The sequence below is a fragment of the Chelonia mydas genome, chromosome 8, assembly GCF_015237465.2.
Source record: "Chelonia mydas isolate rCheMyd1 chromosome 8, rCheMyd1.pri.v2, whole genome shotgun sequence".
Lineage (NCBI taxonomy): Eukaryota > Metazoa > Chordata > Testudines > Cheloniidae > Chelonia > Chelonia mydas.
The window spans coordinates 93,096,982-93,123,295 of NC_057854.1; the positions used below are offsets into that span (position 1 = coordinate 93,096,982).

The 26,314-nt window shown below is 42.3% G+C and overlaps 1 protein-coding gene and 1 long non-coding RNA gene across 5 annotated transcripts in view; one reads left to right on the forward strand and one right to left on the reverse strand.

The window, feature by feature from the left end:
- Positions 1-1,790: 1,790 nt before the first annotated feature.
- LOC114020047 lies at positions 1,791-7,104 on the reverse strand. Its single transcript, XR_006292643.1, has 4 exons — positions 6,036-7,104; positions 4,343-4,502; positions 3,083-3,197; positions 1,791-2,076 (listed from the first exon to the last, which is right to left on the reverse strand). It is a non-coding gene; the product is annotated as an uncharacterized LOC114020047 (long non-coding RNA).
- The window catches only part of USP24 (ubiquitin specific peptidase 24), a 107,221-nt gene continuing 86,522 nt past the window's right edge, over positions 5,616-26,314 (forward strand). For 2 of the 4 annotated variants that reach the window (XM_037907490.2, XM_037907491.2), the window contains exon 1: positions 5,618-6,056. In XM_037907490.2, the coding sequence (XP_037763418.1) occupies positions 5,733-6,056 (324 nt within the window). In that variant the 5' untranslated portion in view covers positions 5,618-5,732. Of the gene's footprint in view, positions 6,057-26,314 lie in introns of all 4 variants that reach the window. The other 2 variants (XR_005226562.2, XM_037907493.2) reach the window with 2 other exon arrangements.

Below are 26,314 nucleotides of genomic sequence, written 5' to 3' on the forward strand. Positions count from 1 at the left end.
TTGTATGTTAATTAGAGTTAATTAGTAGGATTATAGAAGTATAAGATTGATCAGTATTTACAGGAAATTATGTATTAGATATAAGTAAGACAAGCTAAAATGCAAGAACCTGTAGGCAGATGCCTGCAAGATTTTAGTTTAGCTATTTTAGGCCTTGGAGACAAGAAATGCTGACATAAGTAAATGACCGACGAATACGCTCTAAAATTATGGGAAAAAAGGCACCAAGTGGTAATGTTGCGAAAGTCTAGCCGAAAGATTAAATTTTAAATTATAAAATGCTGTAAAAGCAAATCTTGTCTCCAACATGTATCTTAACATGTCGTATGTTAATGAGAACCTACACGGCCTATAGAATTCAGGGTCCCTTATGTTTCTAGGGGACACAAACCAGTAAGAGAGGGTTGACGCTTCCGTGTACATGCGCAGAATGTAAGTATAGACAAAATCATTATAAAAAAGGGTGCCCACAGCGGGAAAATTGAGCTTCCTATGGGAAACCTCCAACAGGATCCATCCCCATACTGATGATCAATCCATGAGACGGCCATCAGACTCTAACACCATCTAGGAGGATGTGAGTATGTCTGTAGTTATAAATGGTGCATGGATATATTTAGGAATTGTATATGCTGTAACATTTATAATTTGTTGGCAGCTTTAATAAAACGACTAAAAATAATGAACCTTCTTGTAATTGTGTTACTTGCCTTTGGTTTCATGTGTTCCTATGAGCTCTAAATATAAAACAAACAGAGATAACTCTTATTAAACTTAAGACTGTAGCCGCCAAAGGCAAACCCACTGTAGCATAACCATGCTAAAATTAACATTAAATAAAATAAAAGGCTACATACCTAACTAAAATAATAAAAACAACCATCTCAGCTCAACAGCAACGTACTATTAATTTCTTAATTTATTGCATAATCCTGCCATGTTTGTTGACAGTTGTGTGTGCCAAGTTCTCACCCACAGTTTTCACCCTTCTGCTCATGGAGAGAGATGCTGTTCATTTGGCTGGCTACCAGGCTGGAAATCTCCATTATCATCATCTGACCTGCCTGCGTCAGGTGCCTTATCCTAAACCATTAAAGTGAGTCAAAAAGAGTGTTCTTCCCTCCCAAACAGAACACAGCTGCTTTTATAATGCACATGACTTGCATACTCTGGTCACCCCTGGTCTACACGACAAACTTATGTCAGTATAACTATGTCACTCGGGATGTGGAAAATCCACACCTACCGACCGACCTACGTCCTGGTGTAGACAGTGCTGTGTCAACAGGAGGGCTTCTCCTGTCAACATAGCTACCGCCTCACGGAGAGGTGGAGTACCTACGCTGACGGGAGAAGCTCACTAAACGCTACAGCAATACAGCTACACCAGTACAGCTATGCCGCTCCAGTGCTGTAAGTGTAGACAAGCCTCATGTCCCTTCATAGAATGTCTGGAAAGAGAAACTCTTTGTGGAAACCATTAATATATATGTATTTCTTACTCCTGTTTTATGCAACTCCTATTGCTTACCTACCTGAGTTTTGAGTATTAAAAACAATAATGTACTTGTCTTTTTATTCCACTTCCCTGTATGTCTATTTATTCATAGCTTTAAAGGATTTATAAACAGGAAGGTTTAATCTCATAGCAAACTCTCCTTGATAACATGTTACTCTGCTACTTCAGGGAGTCAATCCTTTAGCATAAATAAATTATACAGACAAAATAAAGGATTTGATGGCAGTATAACAAATTTAAATTCTCCTCTACTAAAATCGCCAAACATTTGTTAGCCACTTTCAGCTACAAGGAGCTGAAGCTTTATTTATAATAGGCACATAGGAAAATAAAAACATGATCACAAAATTTTTTTCCAGTAAATTCAAAGATTTTGGGTGAAATCCTCACTCTGTTGAAGTCAATGGGGAAACTCCCATTGGGCCAGGATGTCACCCTTTGCCTGTGCTGTGCATGCATGGTCTCCACAGCAATACAACTGTTTGTTCTCACAGAGTGAAAATGTTGCATTTGCTGTTTAAGTAAAGGTGATCTCTAAAACACAGCATTGCTTGGATCTGTGAAGAAAAGAATAAACAGCCAGTTAAAAATATAAATCAACACAACAGCCCTGCATCAATATCTCTGCAAAAGTCATTGTACTTGATTCAGTCACATCTTATTTTTAGGCTGGTTGTCTATCCAAGCTATCCAAGGTAGCTATGACTGCCATCCCAAAAGCTGTCCACAAGGTCATGTACTTCTGGCACCTACCAAAACATTAGTGGATACTGCAAAATACTCTTTTGTGAGTAAGTAACATTCTTGGGGGTTCTTAGGTATTTGCATACCATTGATTCTGTAGGAACTGGTTAACTTCTGTAGAAATAACACAATCCAAATAGCCGGTAAATTCACACTATATTAAATAGGAACACAATTAAATCAATCACTGAATACATACCCACATTCCTGGTGACCAAAGTACCCATTTTGATGCTCTAAATTAGGGGTGGAAAACCTATGGCCTGCAGGCTGGATCTGACCTGTTGCTTAATTTCACTCGGCCCGTGGCAAGCCCCGAGCCTAGGCACCCCGCAGGGCTGGAGCTGTGAGCACTGGCTTGCCCCGCCATGGGCGGGAAGCCCCGAGCCTCGATGCCCCCCTCCCCTACCCCAAGGGGCTACATGTGGCCCGCCATTGATTTTTTCTGTAGGCCAATGGCCCATGATAGAAAAAAGGTTCCCCACCCCTGCTATAAGCATCCTGTGACCTTAAGAACCCCTCAGTGCCAATTGGCAATGGGATTACAAGAATAGCCTGATATGTACATTCTCGTTCACCGAAGAATATCACGTGAGGTCTTAAATGAAAGCCAACGACATTTTGGTCATTAATATTGTTGTGAAATGTGAGTACAGTAACTATGTAAGGAATTATGTGTGTATATTGAGAATATGTTCCTAAAGTCTGTATCAAGGCAGAATTGACAGACAGGTTTTCTGTCATAAAAATGATGTTTATCACCTGTCTCGCTGGCATGTAAGTTAAGCATATAAGTTAACACAATGGAGACTCACTTACATATGAAGTCAATGGGAGGGTTGTGAACTCAACAGGGAGGCAGCACACCAGAGAATATGCTATGAGGGTAGGGGTCATCCAAATTCTGAAGTTCAGACAATGAACTTTGGGGAAACTAAGGAGAAAGCAAGGAAGACAACCCTTTATCCTGCACTGAGCACGTAACTGGGTAATACAATTACATTCACGAAAACAGGATCACAACCTGCCATGGTGGGAAATGCTACAAAGAACATTTGGATGAGATAAACTTCTTTAGACAGAAAGTTCGCCTGTTAGGTTTAGTCTCTAGAAATCATGTTATAAATATACATGTTTTATTTGACCCTTTTGTTCCCTTTATCCTTTTTCATTGTCTCTTGTATCTTGAACCTTTGATAATAAATGTATTGTTGTGCTTCCTTGCACCCTCCAATGCCCTTCTGGGTCTCTAGGCACCACATCCTCTTTGCAATGCTCCATTTGGGCGCGTTTGCTCAGCTAACCTCCTCCATCTGGGGCATAAATTCCTTCTAGTGATATCACAGGAAAAATGTGTGCAACTTGCGACCCACAACCTTCCTGGAGGATTATTTGACATCCTCCCCAGCACCTCCACTGAGCTGTAAAACGTGGTCTTTGCCTGAGGGCAGTCTCCAATGAACCCTGTCTGGTGAGATGGTAAAAGGCACCTTTGGGACTGGCACTCCTGGTTTCTAAAGTGACACTGCACTGTTATCACTCAGTGCTACCTCCACACTTGGCCAAAATGTCATCAGTTTGCCCAATATAAAATTACAGCTAGCTAGTTTCAGCACTGCTTGACTATAATAGAGCATCTATCACTACAACTGAGTCCACGGCATTCTGCTTCCCTACTACTTCTGCCTGCAAGCTAATAAGACTTTAATTCATTCACCTGCATGCAAAATTACAGATGTAGTCTGCTGAGCTGAGTGCTGGGCTTCCTCTGTATAGCCTTAGGCAAGTCACTTAAACTCCGTGTGCCTCAATTTTCCCATCTGTAAAATGGAGATAAGTCTGACCTACTCACAGTGTGTTGAGGACTAATTAATGGTTGTAAAGTGCTTCGAAAATGAAAAAGTGAAATATAAGCACTACTGTAGGTAATATGATTGACTGAAGAGTCAACATTCAACATATTAAATGGATCAACCAGAAATGCTGGAATTTTTCTGGAGCCTGCCACATTTGAGCCTCGGCAGCTCAATGAACTCTAGTACCTCATGACTGGAGTCAGTGTGAATGAAAGTGCCCTACCTTGTTCTGGAAAGTGAATTCCAAAACAGCTCACAACTTCCACACAATTGATTTGTACGTAGTTCCATTAAAAGAGTGAGAGGAATTAGAAAGTCTATATTGCGTGACTTTTTCTGCCCATTGGTTTGTTGACATGAGGAGTGTGATGGCTAGTGACATACTGAAATACAAAATGAGTCAACATTATGATGTCAAGTTGTCCGTTGTTTCACCTAAAAACTGTGTCTCTCAAAATCTTGATCTTCATAGATAAGTACTGTAACAAATCCAAGGCCATCTGGGACATCAATGTCACTGCATGCCATACCATGGCCACTTGGAATTTCATAAAGATAGTGAAGACGTAGACGATCCTCCCACTCCAAAAGCACAGGTCCTACTTCTTGAGTTAAAGGAGACTCTTCATTAATGGCTAGCAGTACAGAGCCTATGGCATACAGTTGAGCAATTCTAATTATAGTCAGTAGAGAATACATACACAGTACTCAGCTCATTACAGCATTATAACCAATGCCTCTTTCTTACTTGTAGTGTCCCTGATTTTAGGATCAGCTTTTCCAATTTCCTCCTAAATTGCACCCACAGGGTTTGCCTCTACATCTGCAGAATCCACCACGTTTGCGCCCGCGCTCCTTGAGCCTGCCTGACCATTTGCACACGTACCTCACATTTACCTCTGTCAAGTCCTCATTTATGCCACCAGTTCTGCCAGCCTGTGCAAGTACAGGGTTTATGGGCACAGCAGAGATAGGCACAAATAAGCAAAGCAGGCAGAGGCAGGTTTGGGAGGCTCTTTCCCAGTCCTCGCTGCCCGCCCTCTAAAGGACAGGGTGGCATTAGTCTGGAAAACCCTCGTCCACCTCGCTTTCTGTCTCCCCCTAGCAGCCTCCTTCTTCTCTCCTTGCCTTGCAGCCTCCTCCATCAGATCCCTGGCAGCCCCCTCCATTACCCTCCTCCTCCTCCTCCTCCACTCCTGGGAGCCTCCATCCCACTCCCTCAGCCTCCCCTGGCACCCCCCTGCCCTGAGACCCTTCGCCCCCTCAGGATCCCAGGAGGCGGCATCCACCCCCTGAGAGCCCCTCCCTCCTGTCCCCTCTCCCTGCCCCCGCAGCAGCCTTTCCAGGTTCCCATGGCAACCTCCTCCTCCCTCATACCCCGCCCCTGCCTCGCCTCCATTCATGCCCAAGAAGCCACGCCCCTCCCTTGTCACGTGACCAGGGCCCCAGGCGCGTTCCCCACCAGGGCTTTCCCGGCCGCTTCCGGGTGGGTGCGGGGCTCGCGGTCCTGAGGTGGAGGGGGAAGGCGGCCGTCAACATGGCGGCGCGCAGAGCGGGCAGCGCCTGAGCCCGGCTCCCGGCCCCGATCCCCCCCCCCCCCCCCCGGCCCGGCCATGGAGAGCGAGGAGGAGCAGCACATGACCACGCTGCTGTGCATGGGCTTCTCGGACGCGGCCGCCATCCGCAGGGCCCTGCGCCTGGCCAAGAACGACATCAACGAGGCCGTGGCGCTGCTCACCAACGAGCGGCCCGGCCTGCACTACGGCGGCTACGAGCCCATGGACAGCGGGCAGGGCCAGCCGGGGCAGGGCGGGCACGGCTCGCCGGCGGGCGGGCAGGGCTCCCGCGGAGGGGACGGAGACGGCGGCGGGGGGAGCGGCGGCGGCGGCGGCGGGTTCGACCCACCTCCCGCTTACCATGAGGTGGTGGAGACCGAGGTGAGGCGCGGGGGGCTGCCTGGGACGGGGCCCCTCACCGCTGCCTTGGCTCCCGGGCGAGCTGAGCGCTGTCAGCCGGTGCCGGGCTGCGCCTAACGGACCGGCCGGTGTCGCCTCATCCCCGGGTTAACGGGCCGATCCCCCGCAGGGGCCCGGCCCGGGAGGGTGGGATAGCGACCCTGTGAGCAGAGCCCGTCCGCTCTGCTCAGCTCCCACCGCTCGCCCGGCAGCGTTGCGGGCAGCTCGGCCACCTCCCAGCCCCGGTGCACAAAATACCTGGCCGGGGCCCCGGCATCTTGGTGTAAGGGTGCCGGTCGCTAACTCCACCCAACCTGGATGACTGGGCTACTGGGCCAAAGGCATCGGGGAGCTGGTAGGTCTCCAGTGCTGCGTTGGGGCGGTTCCAAAACTCAGTGGGTGCACGGGTGAGTGCTGCTCCCTGATGTGCTGGCAGAGCAGAGTCTGATGGTAGCTTTAGCTTCTCCCACAATATGGATCCTGTTGTAGGTTGCCCCCAAAATGGAGCAGCTCTACCCGTGGCATGTGGTAGCCAGTTTCAGCCATCATCAGCTCAATTAATTCAAGGTATCGGTGCCACCGCCCCACTAAAAGCGTTTTTCTCCTCTTTGGTGGTTGTGGAGAGAATATGCCGTATTTATTTATTTCAGTTTCTGGAAAGAGAAGTGCTTGCCATTCGCTCTAAGCATTTTAGGAACACCGCATTATCTGGCTTTGCCAGGCTTATTTTTTTTTCTTTGCCTCATTGCATCAGCCAGGTGGCTCTACACTGTAATGTTCTTTTATTATTATTATTTTATTTGGTTAAAAGAAAGAAAAAAGAAAAATTACAGTGTGATTACCTTGGTTTATGTTGCACAAATCAAAATAGAGTTGGGTTTGTTACTGGATGCTAGGTTAATACAGATAGAAGTAATGGGAATAAGAATAAATGACAACTTAAAAGATGGTGAACTGGAATAAAAATGCTTTAAAATATTGATTTTTCAAACATTATAATTTAAACTTATCTGTATTTCAGAATAGCTTTTTGATAAAGGTACTGAAGAATACTGCCCCTTCACAACTTTGTCTCTTCCTACTGGTCTGCTTTTGTCTCTTCTTTCATCTCTCCTCTGTCAGTTATGCCAGTCTTGTCATCAACCCTTATGCCAGCTTCTCATGCAAACCTCTTCATGCCTCCTGTGCTGCCTCTTGTGTGGATGCCTTCTCTGACCTTACGTGTAAAGCCATTACCCTTTCTTCCCTCAAATCTGAATTCAAAACTCACCTTTCCCATGATGCCTTTAAGAAATGAGGCAATAAATGTCTAGATTGTTGAATATAGGGGGATGGCTGGTGCTTATCTCTATTTTTTAACGTTGCTATTATATGCGTGTGTGTATGTTGTACCCCTACTTTCACTGCATCACTTTACTTAGGCATATCTTAGGAACGTGAATAGCCCTGTTGAACTCAATGCGTTAAATCTTCAGTAGATGTGCTTTGATGAATTATCTTACATGCATAAAGTTACTCATGTGGAGGTGTCTGCAAGATCAGAACCATATATTGTTTGAATCAACAAAGTTACAATGGGTAAACCACAAACTGGTTTTTAGTGTCTGCCTTGGAGAGGCTGGTGGGGGACGGGTATCGTGATCCCAATATGTGTGATCTGTTGTCAGTAAGCAGTTTATGACCAAAGAAGGGATATTTAACGTCTTTAATTTCAAATAAACGTGTATAGTTACACATGAGATAACACATGCTTTTTTCAATATGATATTTAAAGGGACACGGGCCATTTAAACATTACATTTGTCTTTTTTTTAACCTATTCTTGTTACAAATGATATCTAAGATTATGATACTACCTCTGATAGAATAGAGGGGGGAAATTCCTTTGCTTGTGTATTTGATGCTTTGTGTGTAGTGAACTTCACTGTTTCCCTTTCATAGTAAAATATTTCCCTTTTAGTGGTAGTGTTACAGAAACTAGGGAAACAGAAACAAAATACGAAAAATATGACAAATTGCAGAGGGTTTAGGAGCATTTGGGAGTACAATTTCAGCAATAGGATCCACACAGATGCAAGGGTTCTTCCACACTGACAGATCTGATTACAAGATTGAGAGCCTAATTTTTTGTAATGTAAAAGTCTTACTCACAGGAATAGTTTAGGGAACAAAATTAGATATTTTTGTATTGCATTGTTACGGTTCTTTACTTATTCCAATTTTTCCTCTTTTAAGGTATGAGCTGTGACCAGCTATTGTATTTTGTGTTCATTTTTTTTAAATTGTAACCTGGAGCATTCCTATATATGCTCATATTAGGAGACTACTATAATAGACACCTTCTGAAGCAGAGCTTCAAGATATACAATTGGTTAAAGAGACACAGACCACTGAGAAATGTTTGTTTGCAACATAAGATGCTCTTTCTCTTACTAATGCTAGCTTACATTATTAAAAACTAATACATTTTAAAATCCAGTTTACATTTTAATTTATTTTTCTCATCTTGGACAATGAAAATTAAGAATCTTAATGTTCTTAATGTTGCAGTGTTCAGGTTCAAACACTGCAGGGGAGTTGCTTGAGCGGGACTGGTTATGTTTTATAAAAGCTTGTCTTTACAAAATTAAAATTTTGGCCAAATATATGTTGATGCTTTTTCTTGTTTCCTTATAGTAGTTTTAGATGCCCCCTTTGTGCTTCAGCTGAGTTGTTTCTGGGATAATTTTAATGAGGTTTTAAATAAGGTGTTCTCTTGAGAATCCATGAAACTTTCCAGAGAAAAATATTTCCACAGCATTTGGATATTCCTAGAAATGCCTATATATTATGTTTGTTGTGATTACTAGAGTTGCATGTTAAGCACTTGTATTCACAATTTTTGATAAATAAGCAAGGTGATGGAATTTAGAATAGTTCTATAATTCACTTGCTGATTATGATGCATGCCATTATGGTGGGTTATATTATTGCAGAATTCCCTACCCTGAGCTACCAAAAAAGTCTGTTCAACCATCATCAACTCCATCCATCTTGGAGATATATAACGGGGAGCCTGTTTGCTTGCTGCATTATCTGCCTGTGTGGGCATGGAGTCCATTAAATTTAAGGCTTAAAAAAAAACCCAAAACACATTTGACATTTTGGAGACATTTCTGTGCTCTTAATTCCCCTTATACTGTCCTGTTCTTTGAGGCCCCATGGGACTGGGGCTTTTGAGCCTGAGGCTTGCAAGAGGAGATTGTGTCTTGGTGGCTCTGGGGTTGTGGGATCTCTTCTCTTTGGAATTTATGGTAATAACTTAATAAGTCCTCTTTAGAAATTCAAATCCTTTTTTATTTCAAATCCTGTTTTAGTATGGCATGTTTCTTATTTTTGAATTACAAATTATAAACTTTGATTCAATGATTAAAATGCCAAAACTGCTTGTAAATATATGCTACGTACATTTAATAATAAAGTCAGTGATGTACATTGTAATTGCATAAATAATATACTTGTTAATTTGTATTTACATTGCACGTTAAGGATATGCAGTCTAAAACTAGACAAAGCCAAAGGATGAGAATCTAAAAGTTGGAGTGTTCAGATAAAATCCCAAGAAAATACAGGAAAGGAAGAATTTAATCAGGAAGGTAATATCTTGATCAGGAATACTCTGTAGTACATTAATAAAAGTGATGTAATTAATAACATCTCTTGGTTTAAGCTTCGTGGTGAATGGGTGAGTTTCAGTGAGCAAGGCCCAAGGGTCTTAAACATTTGTTATGTGGGGAGAAGAGCTAAGGAACTTTCTCATCCTTTGAAGATAGTAGGGAGGATTGTGACTGTTATATTGTTACCATCCTCTAAATGGATCAGAATAAAAATTCTCCTGTGAAGTCAGAAACTGATCTTAAAGAGAGAATATGGTGGTGGTGGTAACTCTCTTACTCCGGTTATTGAGAGGAAAATTTAGAGGGCTGGGAGCTCATTATATAACTTAAACCCTGCAGTATGACAGAGTGGTAACGTGCTGTGTGCTTCACCCATACTAGATGCACATGCTGATCTGCAGTTTTATGTGCTAGTTTCATTTCCTAACTTTGCAATTAAAAAGAATCTGGAATTCATATTAGTTTTTCAGGTTTTTTAGATAGGAATTTCCTTGGTGCTCACTCCCTAGTATCTGAACAGTTCACATACCTGAGGTGTTACTGCTTTTTTCAGCTACCAGTCTAATTAGCAGTGATGGCTGGGAAACTGAAACTATGTGATTCAGTGTCTGATTCTTGGTGTAGTCCGGAATCAGTGTCATTGCGCACCAAGAGCCAGTAGTACAAAGTTTGATCAGTTTCATCAGGCTAAAGGTGTGTACCTTCTATCTCTGTGAATCTGGTTGTTAGTTTTGACCTGAATTAGGGGTCTGCTGCTCTCTTTCTCCCCCCTCTTATCTCCTCCACTGACTGACACTTGTCTCGAGTGCTGAGCAGGGCAGAGCTGAGGCCCTTGCTCAGTACTGACTTCAGGGGGACTGCAAAATGGGATCCTCCAGCTTGGGGAGTGCTGAGAATTCTTGCAATTCTTGAGCATGGCCAACCCTTGAGATGGGATAGCAAATATAAAGTTCTGAAATGTATGAGATATGAAAAGACAGCACGTTTTCTGTTCAGCATTTACTTCTGGCATATAATGCTGTTTAAAAGTCAATGAAAACAAATGATAGTAATAGCATTCAGCATACACTAGCATATTTCTGCTGTTTCTGTTGAACTTCATGTTAGCATTTTAAGACTTGCCAGAAAGTGTGCACGGTAGAGTAATTGCCTGTCTGTTAAATCTATTTCTAGATTATCACTTAACAAGTGGCACACAGTGCAGGGATGTTATGCTTTTTTATCTAGATGGTATGTTTCAATACAGTTCATGAACCTGTGGATGGAATTTATTTTTTTCTACAGGATGTTTTTCTCTGGACAGAACTGTGGTGGTCTGGTGAATTACATTGTATTAGTGTGTTTGCCTTAAAAAAGTTACCATTTTTTGTAATACAAAATGGAAGAGCTTCAGGCATAATATAGGTTACAGAATCGTTTTGTATTCCACATTTTCAGTTGGAGTTCTGTTACCTCTGTATAATTCATATTGCAGGTGTAAATAGATTTATAAATGATTGAGTGCTTTATGTAGTGGTGACTGTGAAGGCAAATGTGACCATTATGCGGTCGCTAATGTACGCAGAAACTTGGATGTTAGAATCTGTTACATTGAGTGAGAGAGAATGTTGGCCAGAACAGAGGTTCGTTCACCTTTTTTCCTTTTGAAGATGACATGACACTGGATATGTATTGAATGCTGGAAGAATGTCACTTTAAGATAACATGAAGGATACCAGATCAGCTGCCCCTTTTCTTCCCCCCAAGTACTGCAGTGTCAGCCTGGGAGGGGATCCCTGATCATGGTGTGAAAACTGTATGCCTCATCTACTAGCCCAGTGGTTCTCAACCAGGAGTACGCATATCCTTGGTGGTACAAAGAGGTCTTCCAGGGGTTACTCAACTAATTTAGATCAGTGTTTCTCAACCTAGGGGTTGCACCCCAGGGAGGTCACGGGTTGGGTTAGAGGGTTGCAAGCGCAGGGCTGGCATTAGGGGGTGGCAAGCAGGACAATTGCCCAGGGCCCCATGAAGCTAAGTTACATGCTTCAGCCTTGCTGCGTGCAGTTCAATCTTCAAACAAGGCTCACAAGTGAAAAACAGCCTGAAATATCACGCTGAAATGTAAGTACAATATTTATATTCAAATTGATTTATTTTATAATTGTAGGGTAAAAATGAGACAGCAAATTTTCAGTAATAGTGTGCTGTGACACTTTTGTATTTTTATGTCTGATTTTTGTAAGCAAGTAGTTTTTAAGTGAGGTGAAACTTGAGGTATGCAAGACAAATCAGACTCTGAAAGAGGTACAGTAGTCTGGAAAGGTTGAGAACCACTGCACTAGCCCAGAAGTAAGGCTGCTAACACTGAGCCATCCTGACGCACTGAATATATTTTGTATGTCATGGTTGAGAAAAAGGGAAAAATTATAAATTCCTCTTTGTATGTAGACTGAAACTTGAACTATACAGCAAGCTAGTTTATTTACTTAGAGTGAACTAACTTTTAACTAAATGTCATTGCAAATAGGTGAGGCCTATCGATTAGTTAATCTTGTTTGCATCTTCATGCGCATCTCACCAAGAAAAATAAAAATTGAATGTCAAAATTCAAAGAAATGCCCCCCCCCCCCAAAAAAAAAAAGTTTGATTATTTTTGCTACTCTTCTAAAACATAATTATCACAGTAGGGTTTCGGTTGCCCCAAAAGGTCCTCCCTGTATAAGACAAAACACCTTGGACCAGCTAAGTTATACCTGCTTATACAAGTCTTGATTAGGCCCTGTTAGCATAACATAAATTGAATGCATATTAGATTTACTCCAACCAGCAGACAAATTGATTTGGAAAAAATATAGAAATCTGCACACCACATTCTTTAAACAACATGGATTTTTAAATTAAGCTGTTTTCACAAGAAGTATGAAGTGTTTACTCTTTTCATATATCTCTTGCTGATCATAATAGAAGCTGTTGTACATGCTTGAAACAGGGTTGTGAATGAATGATGAAGATGAATGTCAATTTTTTAGCAGTAAATCTACATACTTTCTCTTCAGAGAGTGGTATCAGAAAGTGAGCAAAATGTGTAATTCTCTGTCAGGAGGTTGACTTCTGTAGAAGGAAAGGAAGAAAGCAAGAAAACTCAAGAAGTCTGCTTGCCATACAGACTTCCTTAAATTTGAGCATTTACTGAGCCATATAGGAAAAATTCTTCTCGCCTTATGGCCCAGTATTGAGTATATTATGATAAAGCCTCTCCAGTGAAAAATCCTGTCATACTTAAAAGCAGAAGTGCAATATCTTTTTCAGCTTGATTGGCTTTTGTTGAATGTGCAGGATCCTACTCAACCAGCTTCCTTTTATTCCTACTAACATTGCAAAGTGAAATGTGTAGTAAAATTTTAAATTTTATTTTATAGTGATGTCTTGCCTGGGAGGGAAAGGCTCAAAATGGAGCAGACCCACCAGTGTGCAGAGACCAGATGCAGGGATTCTGTAGCGAGGAGCAGCAAGGGTTTTGGTAGGCAAGCCAGGAGAATGCTGGAAGCATGACCAGAGAGTCCACAAATTCTGTTGATCCAATAAGAAACCATGACTGATATTAAACTCCCGGAATGTAGGAGCAACCATGCATGTTATAATGGTTGTAGTGTCTCGTTGGATATTCTCTTACTCTGTTAAATGGTTTCTAACCATCATTACTGTGATCTTCTTGTTAAAGTGTGACTAATAGATTGTATGCCTTCTAGCTGTCCCTGACTCACTTTAAATATGTCCTCTCTTCGTCAATTTGTGATGTATGAGTTTTGGTTCCGCTTTATACCATATTGCACGAGGATACCGTTGTACTATAGACTCATCAAAGATTGTTTTCAAAGGTAGTTTTATGTTCTAGGTAGAATTCCATCATTCTGCCAACATTCTTCCCACGTTCTACCTCATAGAAAAGAGACTTTGTAAGGGAAATGGGCCAGTAACCTTTGTGAACAATGTGACAGCAGCAATTTTTCACTAGCTATACTGTACGCATCTCAAAACTGTGTTGCAATAATGAGGCGAGAGAGTAGTTTTTGTGTTTAACGGTAATGTGACTCAGGAAGTGTGGATTCTGTTCCTGGCTCTGCCACAGATTTACCGTGTGGCTTTGGATATAGTTCTCTGTGCTTTTGGATTCCCTCTGTAAAATGAGAATAACGATACTTGTCCACCACATAAGTGTACTGTGAACGTTAAGGCTTTTAAAGTGCTTTGACATCATGGCATAGAGGGAGCTATATGTTTGCAAAGAATAATTCTTTTGTCATGTGTGATAAATCTTAGTCTTTAACTAAACAAATGTGTTAAATTTAACCCCATGATCTTGCTGTAAATTTCAGACAGTCCTGTTTATTGCACATAGTGATTTTGAATTATACAACATGAAGATCTTTGCATGTAATTCTGGAAGTTTTTACAATGCGTTTTACATAAGAATTGGCCTTGTAAAAGAATTAAGTAATCAAATAAAGCCTTGTGGTGGATGCTGTCATTAAATTCCTGTCTAGCTGCCATGTGGCTATCAAGTGGCATTAGAATTTTAACACGCTTCCAGTTCTCTGCACTTGCATTTCTAAAGATACTGAGTAAGCTAGAGTACGTTTCTTGGTTTTGCCTATTTAAATTTTTCAGCACTTTTTTTTTAAGTAACTTGACATATCTTTCACTGTTTACAAATCTTGATGGGCCAAGAGTAGAGACAGATACCAAGAAACAACTTGAAGAGGGTAGTACTGGATGAGAATTAGACTGAGTTGCTAATGCTAAATTCTGGCTTTGTATTCAGAGGACTTGCAAATCAATTGGCATGTAATCTGCAGTGTATTGAAGTAGTTGTCACATAAAAATTAATGCTTTTGAATTACTAGATTGACTCAGGACACATGTTATAGAGGTGATGTTTGTAGTCCATGCAGATGAGAGGTCGACTTCTCAGCTGGGCAGGAAGTCTCTTTGATATAACATTCTCTAGCTGCATTTTCTGGTCATCTTCCCAGTCTAAAGCACTATTCTGTGGCAGATGTTTAATAAGGAAGTGAAATACTGAAGGAAAATGGGGATAAAAACAAATTGCCAGTGTTAGAAGTTAATTCCAGCAGATCATTAGGAATGCTTTTGGATTAGCAAACAGTAGCTCTTTGTAAGAAGAGGGCTGGGAGGGTAAGGGAAGTGCTTATTTATTTGTAACCCTTATTTTCAGAAGCACTTGGGTATGTTAAATTTGCAATAGGAATAGTTTTCAATATGTAAGTTTCTGCCACACTCTGAGCCAAATTCAGAGGAGTCTGGGGTAGTCTGAATTTACCTTGCTTCTTCAGCTCCTCCACTTGCCTTATTTACACTAATGCAGACTCCCTTTCTACTTGCACATGCTTCACTAATGTGAAGTTTACACCTCCTTGCTCATGGTCTCTGTATGTGGCCTGTGGAGTTTAGGGAGCCTAGCATGGTGTAGTTCGCAGGCTGTAGGGGTAGAGGAAAGGACTGTTGTGGGGGGAAAAAGAGCAGCTAATAGAAGCGTGTAAGAAGATGAGTTAAAGAAAGCCACCCCCTACTTAAATTTACATTTATCATAGCTCCTTGCTGTGTAAGTTTCGTCATTAGACTCCTTTTACACTCCTACATTAGTAGGTGGGAGTAAGTAGGACTAAATATCTGAGTTAAGCTCCATGTATGGAGGCTTAGAACTGACGTGATATATTATTGTTCTCTTCATGGCAAGCAGGATTAGGCACTTGCTGATTTTCATAAGCAAGATGGCCTAATGGCTAGTGCTACATACTGAGATTTAAGACAAATGTCAGTTTTGTTTTCCTTACTAATTTATTGTGATCACCCTAATTTAATACCTAGTTTAGAATCCTGAAAATCTTTCCCTACTGACTTATTTTGTCACTGGGCAAACATTTTTATATCTCTAGTGATCTTGCAGCACTGTAATGTCAATACCTAGTGTCCTGGCAGAAGCAAATAACACTACTGATGATTTTTTTTTTTTTTTAAATTCTGGAAATCTGTCATTCATTAAGGCACAATATTTAATTCCTACTAAAGATTGTTTTTTGGAGTTCTGGCAAGCAGTATGTTTGTGTGTGATCACTCCAAAATGTTTTATAATTATTTACTCCTCAGGATCGGCGCAATGACTAGTCTATAGAATTGCATCTATGAATGTGGAATATTCCTGTACACAATTCTGTTTAAAATATTTCTTGTCATAGTATTTAAAACATTTTCACCTTCAGATATGTTTTTACATGTACATGGCATATACACAGCCACAGAAGAAGCTTACAGTATCAATGGCATTCCTTGTAATGGCTTTATTTTCCCCTTTCCTAGACTAATGCTAGTTACCTAACTTTAAAAATGAGGCCAAACAATGTTTGCAATAGGTGCCACCTGATCTCTCATGGTTTTCAGGACACATGATGGTTACACTAAAGCAATGGTTCTCAACCTGTTTACCATTGTGGGTTGCGTATGCAGCTCTCTGTGTTGTTTGGGCCGTATCCACACAATATATATACTACCTGTATGGCCCTGAGGATGTCACAGGGGCTGCAGCTGTATGCTGATTGGGCTGCAGGTTGAGAACCACTATGCTAAAGGGATCAATATTGCCCTTCCTTAAGCCACATATCTCCCAGGAAATCAAATATGTGCAAAACATAGGCTTAGGATCCCATTGTCTTTTTTTCAGCTATAGCCCTACTAATATTTGTGCACTGTGTTGGACTCTGAACATCTAGTCAGTTGGGCTGGGGAACACTGAATGGTAACGTCACACCATTACCCTGGAAACCAGGAATTGCAGTTCCCACCAGTACTCTTATAAAATTTTAATTAAATAAGTTTAATTTCTAGACTGGCTTTGGGCTAAGAGGATTTCCTCTTGGAAATGTGTATAGCATTCCTGTATCCAGTCTTATACAATACACTGGCTTTGTTTATGTAGCTTGCAGTTTTGAATGAAAAATAGGAAATCGAAGAAGATAACTTTATTGGGCCTAATTTTTAATAGTTATTAGGGATTGTAACAAAGAAGATTAAAAAGAACAGGAGTACTTGTAGTCTCTAAGGTGCCACAAGTACTCCTGTTCTTTTTGCGAATACAGACTAACACGGCTGCTACTCTGAAAGAAGATTAAGCCCACTGATAGACCCTTGGTAACAGTCTGAAGCAGTGGTGAGCTGGAGCCGGTTTGCATGGACCAGTTGTTAAATTTTGAAACCGGTTTAGAACTGGTTGTTAAAGGGGTGGGCAAACTCCTGCCCACGGGCCACATCCAGCCCGCGGGACCATCCTGTCCGGCCTGCCTGAGCTCTCAGCTGGGGAGGCTCCCCTGAGAATCCCTTTTTAATTTTTACTCACCCAGCGGTGCTCGGGGTCTTCGGCGGCACTTCAGCAGCAGGCCCTTCAGTCGCTCCGGGTCTTTGGCGGCACGACCAGTAGCAGGTCCTTCAGTCGCTCTGGAAGTGCCGCCAAAGATCCGGAGCGACTGAAGGAACTGGTTCTTTAGCTTTTGGCAGCTCATCACTGGTCTGAAGTAGCCTCAGAGCCTATATCTTGCTCTGTGTGTGTACACTGACTTAGAGGCTTGATGGGAGCATATTTAAATTCACCTGTAAAAAGGATCCCAGTTAGCTTCAGCTAGATGGAGCTAGCCCTAAGACTTCTCTTGTGAACTGAAAAGCAATCCTCATATACAAGTGCTACAAAATGTTAATTGCTTCCCATACCTATGCTGCAAGCTACACTTACATTTGTGTGTAATACCACAAATTTGAGCTAAAGGAGTTGACTTTCTGTAGAAATTAGGTAAATCATCCAAATGCTTAAACAGTCTAGGACTTTTTTGGTATCACTTTGGTAGCAGAACAGCAATAAAGTATAACCTTCCTGACTTTGCTAATCAGCTAAAACTTCATAATTTTCACACATGAAGCAGTCTCCCTCCTTTACAAAGATGTAATAGCAAAGTGCTGTAGTGGCTTCTTGTCTTGCTAAAACTTAAGTGTTCTGCATATATATGGTTAGAATAATTATCTAAATATTATGAAGTATTATCAACAATTTAAGCTAGATTGCACTCTCAAAATAAATAAACACTATATTTATAGTACATTTTGGCATGTACTATACTTACTAACTGGTAAAATTCTTGTAAATCACAATGAGTCTCTGTCACTAACTTGCACTAATGAAGTTCTGCAAAGTTTAGTTTTGATTCTCTTAAGATTAGAAATGGATGCCAAGTTTGCTGCGAGCAGTATGTATTAGATGAATTTAGGGTAATGTTGGGAGTTGAAAATCTTTGGTTCTGTTCCCAGATCTTCCACTTGTAGGACTTTGAGGAAATCACTTAACCACTGTGCTGATGTCCACCAGTTTATAAAACAAATAGAAGACAAACATTACATCTCACTTTATAAGGTAGACAGTGTTTTGAGATATTTGGTTGAAATTACTGTGTAAGATGCAAAAAAGTGACTCTGGGTGGTTGATTTAAAAAAAAAAAAAAAATTCAGCTTTCAGCATCTGCCATAATAGATCCTAGACTCAGAGACCAAAAGGTGGATTTGTAAATTTTTTTTAAAAATTGAGGTTCACAGACAGACTGCAGAACATACGTGCTGTCTTAAATATGAAAATTCCTCTGGATAGCTAACTAGAAGAGGAACTGGAACTGTCATGTGTCGATTTCAGGATTCATTTCTGTCTCTTAGGTTGACAGACATCAAACATTACAGATCAGGGAGCAGAGATAAATGCTCCCTGTTTTTATGAGTATCTGATGTAGTGCTTTTACACTGCCTTTCATCTCAGCATTTTGAAGCATTTTGCAAATACTCATGAATCGTGCCTCAACACACTGAGGTAGGGAAGTACCATTATTGCTATTTTATAGCTGAGGAAACTGAAGCACCAGGAAGCTGTGACTTAGCCATTGTCACTGAGCCATGCCTATGGAAGAGCTGGAAACAGGTTCCATATGTCTTGGCTCCTCATCCTGTGCTTCTTAAGCACTAGGACGTATTCCAAATGTGTTACTTACTGATCTTAAAATGTGAGTTGCGTTTACATATAGGCACAGATTGAAATCACTGGGGAAGTCTCTGAAACAACAAATTGAGGCACTTAGATCTGTTTTCTTGGCCGTGAGACATTCCCTTCATATTGTAAAAACCACAGATTTATTAGCGGGGACTAGTGAGACTTTTAGGTTGACCGCTAGTATTCATCCCAGGTCCTCAAAGGTTCTGGTCCCCCATTGCTTATTGAAAGAAATATGATTCCATATCTGTTTCTATTTTAGGAACTTCATTAAAAGTCTTAAAGTAAAACTAAAATTAAGAAAACATCACCAGAGTTAAGTTGCTATTAATAGTACTAAATTACACTAAGAATAAAATGCTTTGACTGTTAAATCAGAATTAAATTAACAAATGCAATCTTAAATTAATCTTAGTATTGGATAAGTATTGGATAAGTGTTAAATTATCCATTTAATACCAAAAATATTTAATACTTTTAAATTCTGAGAGGGAGTTGAGGAAGGTGGCTGTCTGATTATAAATCATAACTAGAGAATTTTGCCAAAGTCAATTAAATCTACAGTTGGGTCTCAGTAAATAGTGTAATACTGAAACATGCATGCATAGTGCATTTCTGCAGGATATCTGGCTCTCACATCTGCTATTAAACCCTAATTTTCAAGAGCACTACACTAATGCTTTTTTTTAAAAGTTGAATAATAAACCATTTGAATTAGTATCCAAGGATGATATTAACAAGAAGCAGCCATGCATTTCTAGGGGAGTTACTACCCATTTCAGGTGTGTTGTAAGATACAAAATTGAGTCCTTGGTAGTATAAACTACTTGAAAAAGGCAATAATATTCCAGAAATGAAGGGTCTGAAATTTTACTATTATGAGGTAGAAGCTGACTTTGCCTTGTAAGCCATTTCTGTGTTTGCTAAAGGCCGACGACATAGGCTTGACATCACTTGTAAAGCTGCTTTTCTGTCTTGAACACTATATAATTACTATTTAGTTGTTTGATATCTTTTTGGGGCAGGGTTTTAGCAGAAGAAAAACTCAGCTATATTTTCTCCAATCAAAGGAATATGACAAGGGATGCTTTCCCTTTCCCAAAATGATGGCTTAAGTTATTAAGTCAACTTTCTAACCACCCAACATCACCGTTTCCTCATGTAAATGGCATTCCTTTCTCTATACTGTTAGTGAAGGTATGTGGCTGACCCCCTCAGAAATACACAGATTGTTGGGGGAATTTGTATTTAACATCTCCTCTCTCATTTCCTCAGTGGTACTGACTTAAGTGATCACCTTCTGTTGTATGGTTTTTAATCTCTGTGGGGAAGGAAGCATAAAAGGTCAGTACTGCTGAAAGATAATAGTGACCCACACAATGGACAGCTGAAGTCCTTTAACATGTTCAGGGTGGGTAGTAGCAGTTGAGTATCCATGCCAATTTAAGAATAGGGACTGGTCTACACCTGAAACTTCGGTCGACCTAGCTAAATGGCTGAATTTTTCACACCCCTGAGTGACATAGGTCAGCTGACCTAAGTCCCAATATAGACACTTCTAGATCGACAGAAGACTTTTTCCATTGACCCAGCTACCACCTCTTGGGAGAGTGGATTTACTACGGCGACGGGAAAACCCCTTTCATCGCCGTAGCAAGCGTCTGCAGTTCTGCTGCTGTAGTGTAGCTATGTTGCTGTAGCGTTCGTAGTGTAGACATACTGTTAACCTCTCCTAAAACTGCCAACAAGATGCAAACTGATGCCAGCAGTGGATTTATTTTTTTAAAAAACACTGATGCTTATCCACTAAGAAATGGACTGAGTCCACAACTTACTTCACGTAAACGAGTCACTAAAAAGTCATTTTCAGTCAATACAAGCCTGGATAGGAGTCAGATCCATGACCTAGGTTCTGCACTGATGTGCCACTGACACCTCCTTGAGTTATTTTTCTTTTTTACTGGACTAATAATTATCCTATCTTGTACTAGAAAAAGATGACTCATTTTAATAAATGTACAGTCTTTTTTTCTGGTCTACATGAAATGAGTTGTGGTTTCAGTCCATTTCCTGGTGGATAGGTGGCTGTGGTAGCACCTGTTAGCAGTGTTTGAAGAGGCCAAGTCTTAAACTGGTGTGAAGGTTCAGCTGTACTACTTACATTGTATGTTTTAGAGCAGTGACTCTCAACCTTTCCAGACTACTGTACCCCTTGCAGGAGTCTGATTTATCTTGCGTACCCCAAGTTTTACCTTACTTAAAAACTACTTGCTTACAAAATCAGATATAAAAATACAAAAGTGACACAGCACACTGTTACTGGAAAAATTGCTTACTTTCTCATTTTTACCATATCACCTTGATCGAGCAATCCTTCAGCCCTCATATAGATTGTGCCAATCACAACACACCTTCCATTCTTCTCATATCCTGGCCTTCCTTTTTCATGTGCGGCCATGTATTTTCACGATAAAATCTTCCCATCTCTTTGGAGGTCGGGCGAGTGGGCATTTCGGTCCCAGGGGTACCACTCGGCGACAGATGCAGTCCATCGATAGTGAGCCTCGCTATATGCCCGGCCCATCGCATTTTACTATGCATGCTCTCAACAACAACATCCTGCACTCCACTCTGCTGTCTGATCGCTTCATTGGGGACTCGGTCGCTGTTGGAAATTCCCAGAATTCTTCTTTCCATCGCCCTCGCCATGACAGTCAGTTGCTGTTCCTCTGTCTTCGTCAGCTCCCATGTTTTGCTGCCATACAACATTGCTGGCAGTACTGTTGAGCTGAAGAGGCTGGCGCATGTTGCCTTGTTGGTTTTTCTGCTTGCTTTCTTCACGAGAGCTCACCTTCCTGATCGTGGCACATGTTAATTTCTTGGCCAAAATAGACACATTGCTCAACTTCTACTTGTTCTCCTGTGATTTTTATTTGGGCTTTTGGCAAGGTATCAGACCACATAAATTTTGTTTTGGAACTGTTAATTTTCAGACTGACTTGGCTGCTTTTTGTGTTGAGTTCTCGCAGCATTTTCTGTAGTTTGGTAGTATTTTCTGCGATCACACAATATCGTCCATGAATCTGAGATGGTTTAAGTGCTCTCCATTGATGTTGATTCCACCCCTCTAAATCATCTGCCTCGTTACCATTTTGAGGCTGGCTGTTAAGAGTTTCTCTGAAACGGTGTCTCCTTATTTCACACCTTCCTTAACTGGGATGCGAAGGGGAATATCAAATAAAGTTATATTTGTAGTGCAGTCAGAATTTGCTTCCTTTAATGGTTTGATGTAGTTTGTGTCGATGCCCTGCTCTGCAAGAGCTGTCAACGCTGCATTGATCGCTGTCAAACGCTTTTCATAGTCGACGAAGGCAGTACATAAAGGGAATTTGTATTCCCTTGAGTGTTCCAATAGCTGTTTTATAGTGAAAATATGGTCCATTGTGCTGAAATTCCTTCGAAAGCCTGCTGCTCTCTCGGCTGCTGCTCATCCAGACTCTGTGAGAGTCTGTTTGTTACTTTGGTGAACAGCTTGTAGACATGTGAGAGTAGGCATATTGGACGATAGTTCTTTAGATCTTCATGATCGCCCTTCCTGTACAGCAGAATGGTGTTGGACTCCTTCCAGCTAGATGGTATCTTCTGCATGTCCAAGTAATGGCTAAACCTCTGAGCAAGGGTTTCCCAGAGGTCTTGGCTTCCAGCTCTTATAATTTCAATTGTCAGTCCATCTTTATCTGGGGCTTTTTCCTTCCTTCATTTGGTGAACTGCATGTCAAACTTTGCTGGCAAGGACTGGGAGTACGTGCTCATTGGTTTGTTGAAGTGTTGGTACTGGGACATTTATCTGAGAGGCGAACAGTTCGGTGTAGAAATCTTTGCAGACCGCTTTCATCACTGTTCTGTCAGTTACTGGTTTTCCCTCCCTGTTCTTCAGTGCCATTATTGTATCATATAATTATAAAATAAATCAATTGGAATATAAATATTGTACTTACATTTCAGTGTATAGTACAGGGATGGCCAAACCTACTGACCCTCTGAGCTGTGCATGACAATCTTGAGAAGTTCGAGAGCACCTGCAGTCCTGAATCCCCTCCCCGCCCCACTGCCAGAGGTGATGCATGGGGGGAGGCACATGGGGTCATATCTCCCCCGCCCCCTCCGGATTTTTGCCAGGGTTTGCTGGCTCTGCTCGGTCACATGATGCTGCCGGGCCCCCTCCCTGCCAGGCAGCTGCTGGAGCCAGCAAGCTGGGAGCTGTGGCCATGGGGAGAGACAGTGGCAAACAGCTGGGAGCTGCAGGGAGAGCTTCTGCTTTTACTGCTGCCTCTCCTTGTGGAGCTAAAGCAGTGCCTCTCCACACGGAGCTACCACCTGGAAGTTGCAGGGAGGAGCTGCTGGGGGACGCCGGGGGGCATGCCTGGGTGTGTGTGACTTAAGCTGTTGGGGGGGGGCCTTTAAATTGTGCCCCCCACTATCAGTAGGCACCAGTTGTCTCGCACAGAAGCTCCTAGACCCACCACCCTGCCACAGAGAAGAAGCCCGAGCTTCTGGTAGGCAGAGAATGGAGGGAGGCGTCGGGGGCTCCGTGAGCCACACTTTAACTGTAAAAGAACCACTTGCAGCTCATGAGCCACAGTTAGGCAACCCGGGTATAGTATAGAGAGAGGTATAAACAGGTCGTTGTCCGTATGGAATTTTAGTTTGTACTGACTTCGCTGGTGCTTTTTATGTACAGACGCTCCCTGACTTACGCAATTGTTCGGTTCCGGAAAGCCTTGCATAACTCTAATTTTGCATAAGTCAGAAACGTATACCCGAACGTTACGCCAAAAAAGAAACCAACCCCAAAACCCTCCTATTTCTAGCTTACGGAACTTTTTCCATAAGTGTGAATTTGTGTAAATCGGGTCTTGCGTAACCCAGGGAGTGTCTGTAGCTTGTTGTAAAACTAGACCGATATCTAGATAAGTTGATGACCCCCGGAACTCCTCTGTGTACCCCTAGGACTACATGTACCCCTAGTTTAGAACTACTGTTTTAGATCACTTGTGTTGTCAGTTTTGTCTCCAATATCTTTCAGCATAATAAATTCATTAAGGGTATGTCTACTCTGGAGCTAGAAGGTGTAATCTCTGGCCTGAGTAGACCTATTCATGATGCATCTGATGAACTAGCACACTAAAAAAGCAGTGTAGCTGCCGTGGGATGGGCTAGCTTCCCCGAGTACATTCTTAAGATCTCAAATGGGATTGTGTTCAGGTCGATTAACCCATCCCACCACTTGTGCCACTGCAGCTACATTTCTGTTTTAAGCACACTAGTTCTATTAGAGCTAGCATGGGTATGTCTGCTTGAACTGAAAATTACACCTTCCAGCTCCGTACATACGCTTAGACTTTCAAACTCCTCTTACCTAAAAAGCTTACTAATCCGCCCCCCCCCCCCCCCAAAAAAAAAAAAACTAATTTCAGACATAAATTACATAGGAATGTATTTACCACATCAGATCAGGCTGTTTCAACAGCAGTGGCCAACACCTGATGCTACAAACGAAATACAAAATCCTATAGTTGCTTGCCAACTACATAGTGTTTTTCACAAAGTTGGATGTGGGGGAAACTGCTTCCTGTCTGCTGACAAGCTTGTGCCCTGAAGCTTTGGACTTAATTACTCTTTTGGGCTGTGCAGCTGCAAATATTAATGGTCATGGTATCCAGCCTTGTTCTGTTTTACTTCAGCAACTGTATCCCAGTAACACCTGTAATAGTGAATGCCATAGGTCAGTTATATACAGTCTGAGTTTATTTCTAAACCTACTGCTCTTGAATCACTGTTATAGTTAGGGTAGAATTTTTTAAAATAAACTGGACAAAACCTCCATATAGGGGATGCAGTGAGAACTAGGAGCTCCATTATTTGCTCAAACAGACTGAATTCTTTACTACTTTCTCATGGATTCTGTTTTCTTTTGATTTTCTTTCTTTTGTTCATTTCGCTTCCCTGACACTGGTGTGGGGGGTTTTTTGGTTTTGTTTTTTTTTTTTACACTTGAGTATGTTTTATCCTTGTCCTTCCTCCCCACATTACTCCTAAGGGAATTCTGGCCCCCAAAAATAAAAATTCTGCACACAATATTTTAAAATTCTGCAAATTTTATTAATTAATAAACAAATATGGAGGCTCTAGCATTGCAGTGGGGAGCACCCTGCAGCCCTTGCCCTGGGAAAGGGACTCAGCGGTGAAACTGCACCCACCCCTGACAAAGTACAAGGGCTGGGCCTGCCCCAGAAACACCCTGGGGCCCTGCCCTTCTGTGTCAGGCACACCAGTTGTGGGCAGGCAGGCTCAGCCCAGCAGAATCCAAGTGTAGAGGGATTTCATGTGGGGAGAGCCCGGTGTGGGACAAGAGGGCTCTTTGTGGGATAATCTGGGTGCGGGCAGCTCATTGGGGGGATCTGGATGCACTGGGACTCATTTGGGGCTTTCTGGGTGCAGGGGGGTACAGGTGAGGGTGGTTGGGACTAGGCAGGAAAGGTCTGGGTGTGTCATGATGGGGCTTGGTGGGGGTTTATATCTGTGGGGGTCTGGGTGCTGGGACTGTGGGGGGGCTCATTGAGGTGGTTCAGGTGCAGGGGGAGGGCTTGTTTGGGGTTCAAAGTGCCTGCTTATTGGGGGAGCCCCAGCTTCTGCCACCAAAGGGATGCCACATGCTGGGCTCCCGCTTCCCCTGTCCACTTCTCATCCTCCTTCCCACCGTCTCCTGCCCTCACTCCCACATCCCTGCCCTATCCTTCCCTACTGCCTCTTCCCCTATCCTGTTCACCTTCCCCTGCCCCCCTTGCCCTGCCCCACTGCAGGCACTCATTCCTGTACAGAAGACAGGATGGCTTCTAGCACACAGAAAGGGAGGACCCATGAGGCAGCGTCCGAGCGGCACCCTCCTTCAGCTGGGCAGCCCTGTGCTCCAAGAAATGGGAGGGGCAGTAGCATGTGACCCTGAGTGCCCCCCATGCCTAGCCTTTGTTTGGGAGGGCAGTGCCCCTCCAAACTAAGCCCGTTGGCATCCCCTGGGCCCCCACCCCCTACGTGGCTTCCCTTTACTTCCGTATCATTTTCTGTGGGGAAGCAAAGAAATCTGCGAGGAGACATGAATTCTCTGCATGTGCAGTGGCACAGAATTCCCCCAGGAGTATCACATGGCTTTTCTCCTGAGTGCAGTCCTGTTGCTGTTACTGTATTTTTGTTTTCATTTATTTCCAACTGGTGCAGGACCTGAGCCAAATTCTGTCCTTTCTCCTGTTAAAGTTCTGCCTCCTGTTTTCGTGTCAGAGGGAAAATTCCTCTTTGTGAATCCCACTACCCCACCCCACGCTGGGTGATCAGCATTTGAAACAGAAAAAATGGTAGCTTGTTTCCCAGGCCCTTATTTTATCTGGCATCACTGCTTTACCTCACGTGGCACTTCACAAAGAATGTTGGGCTAATTTTGTGTGTTCTCTCTG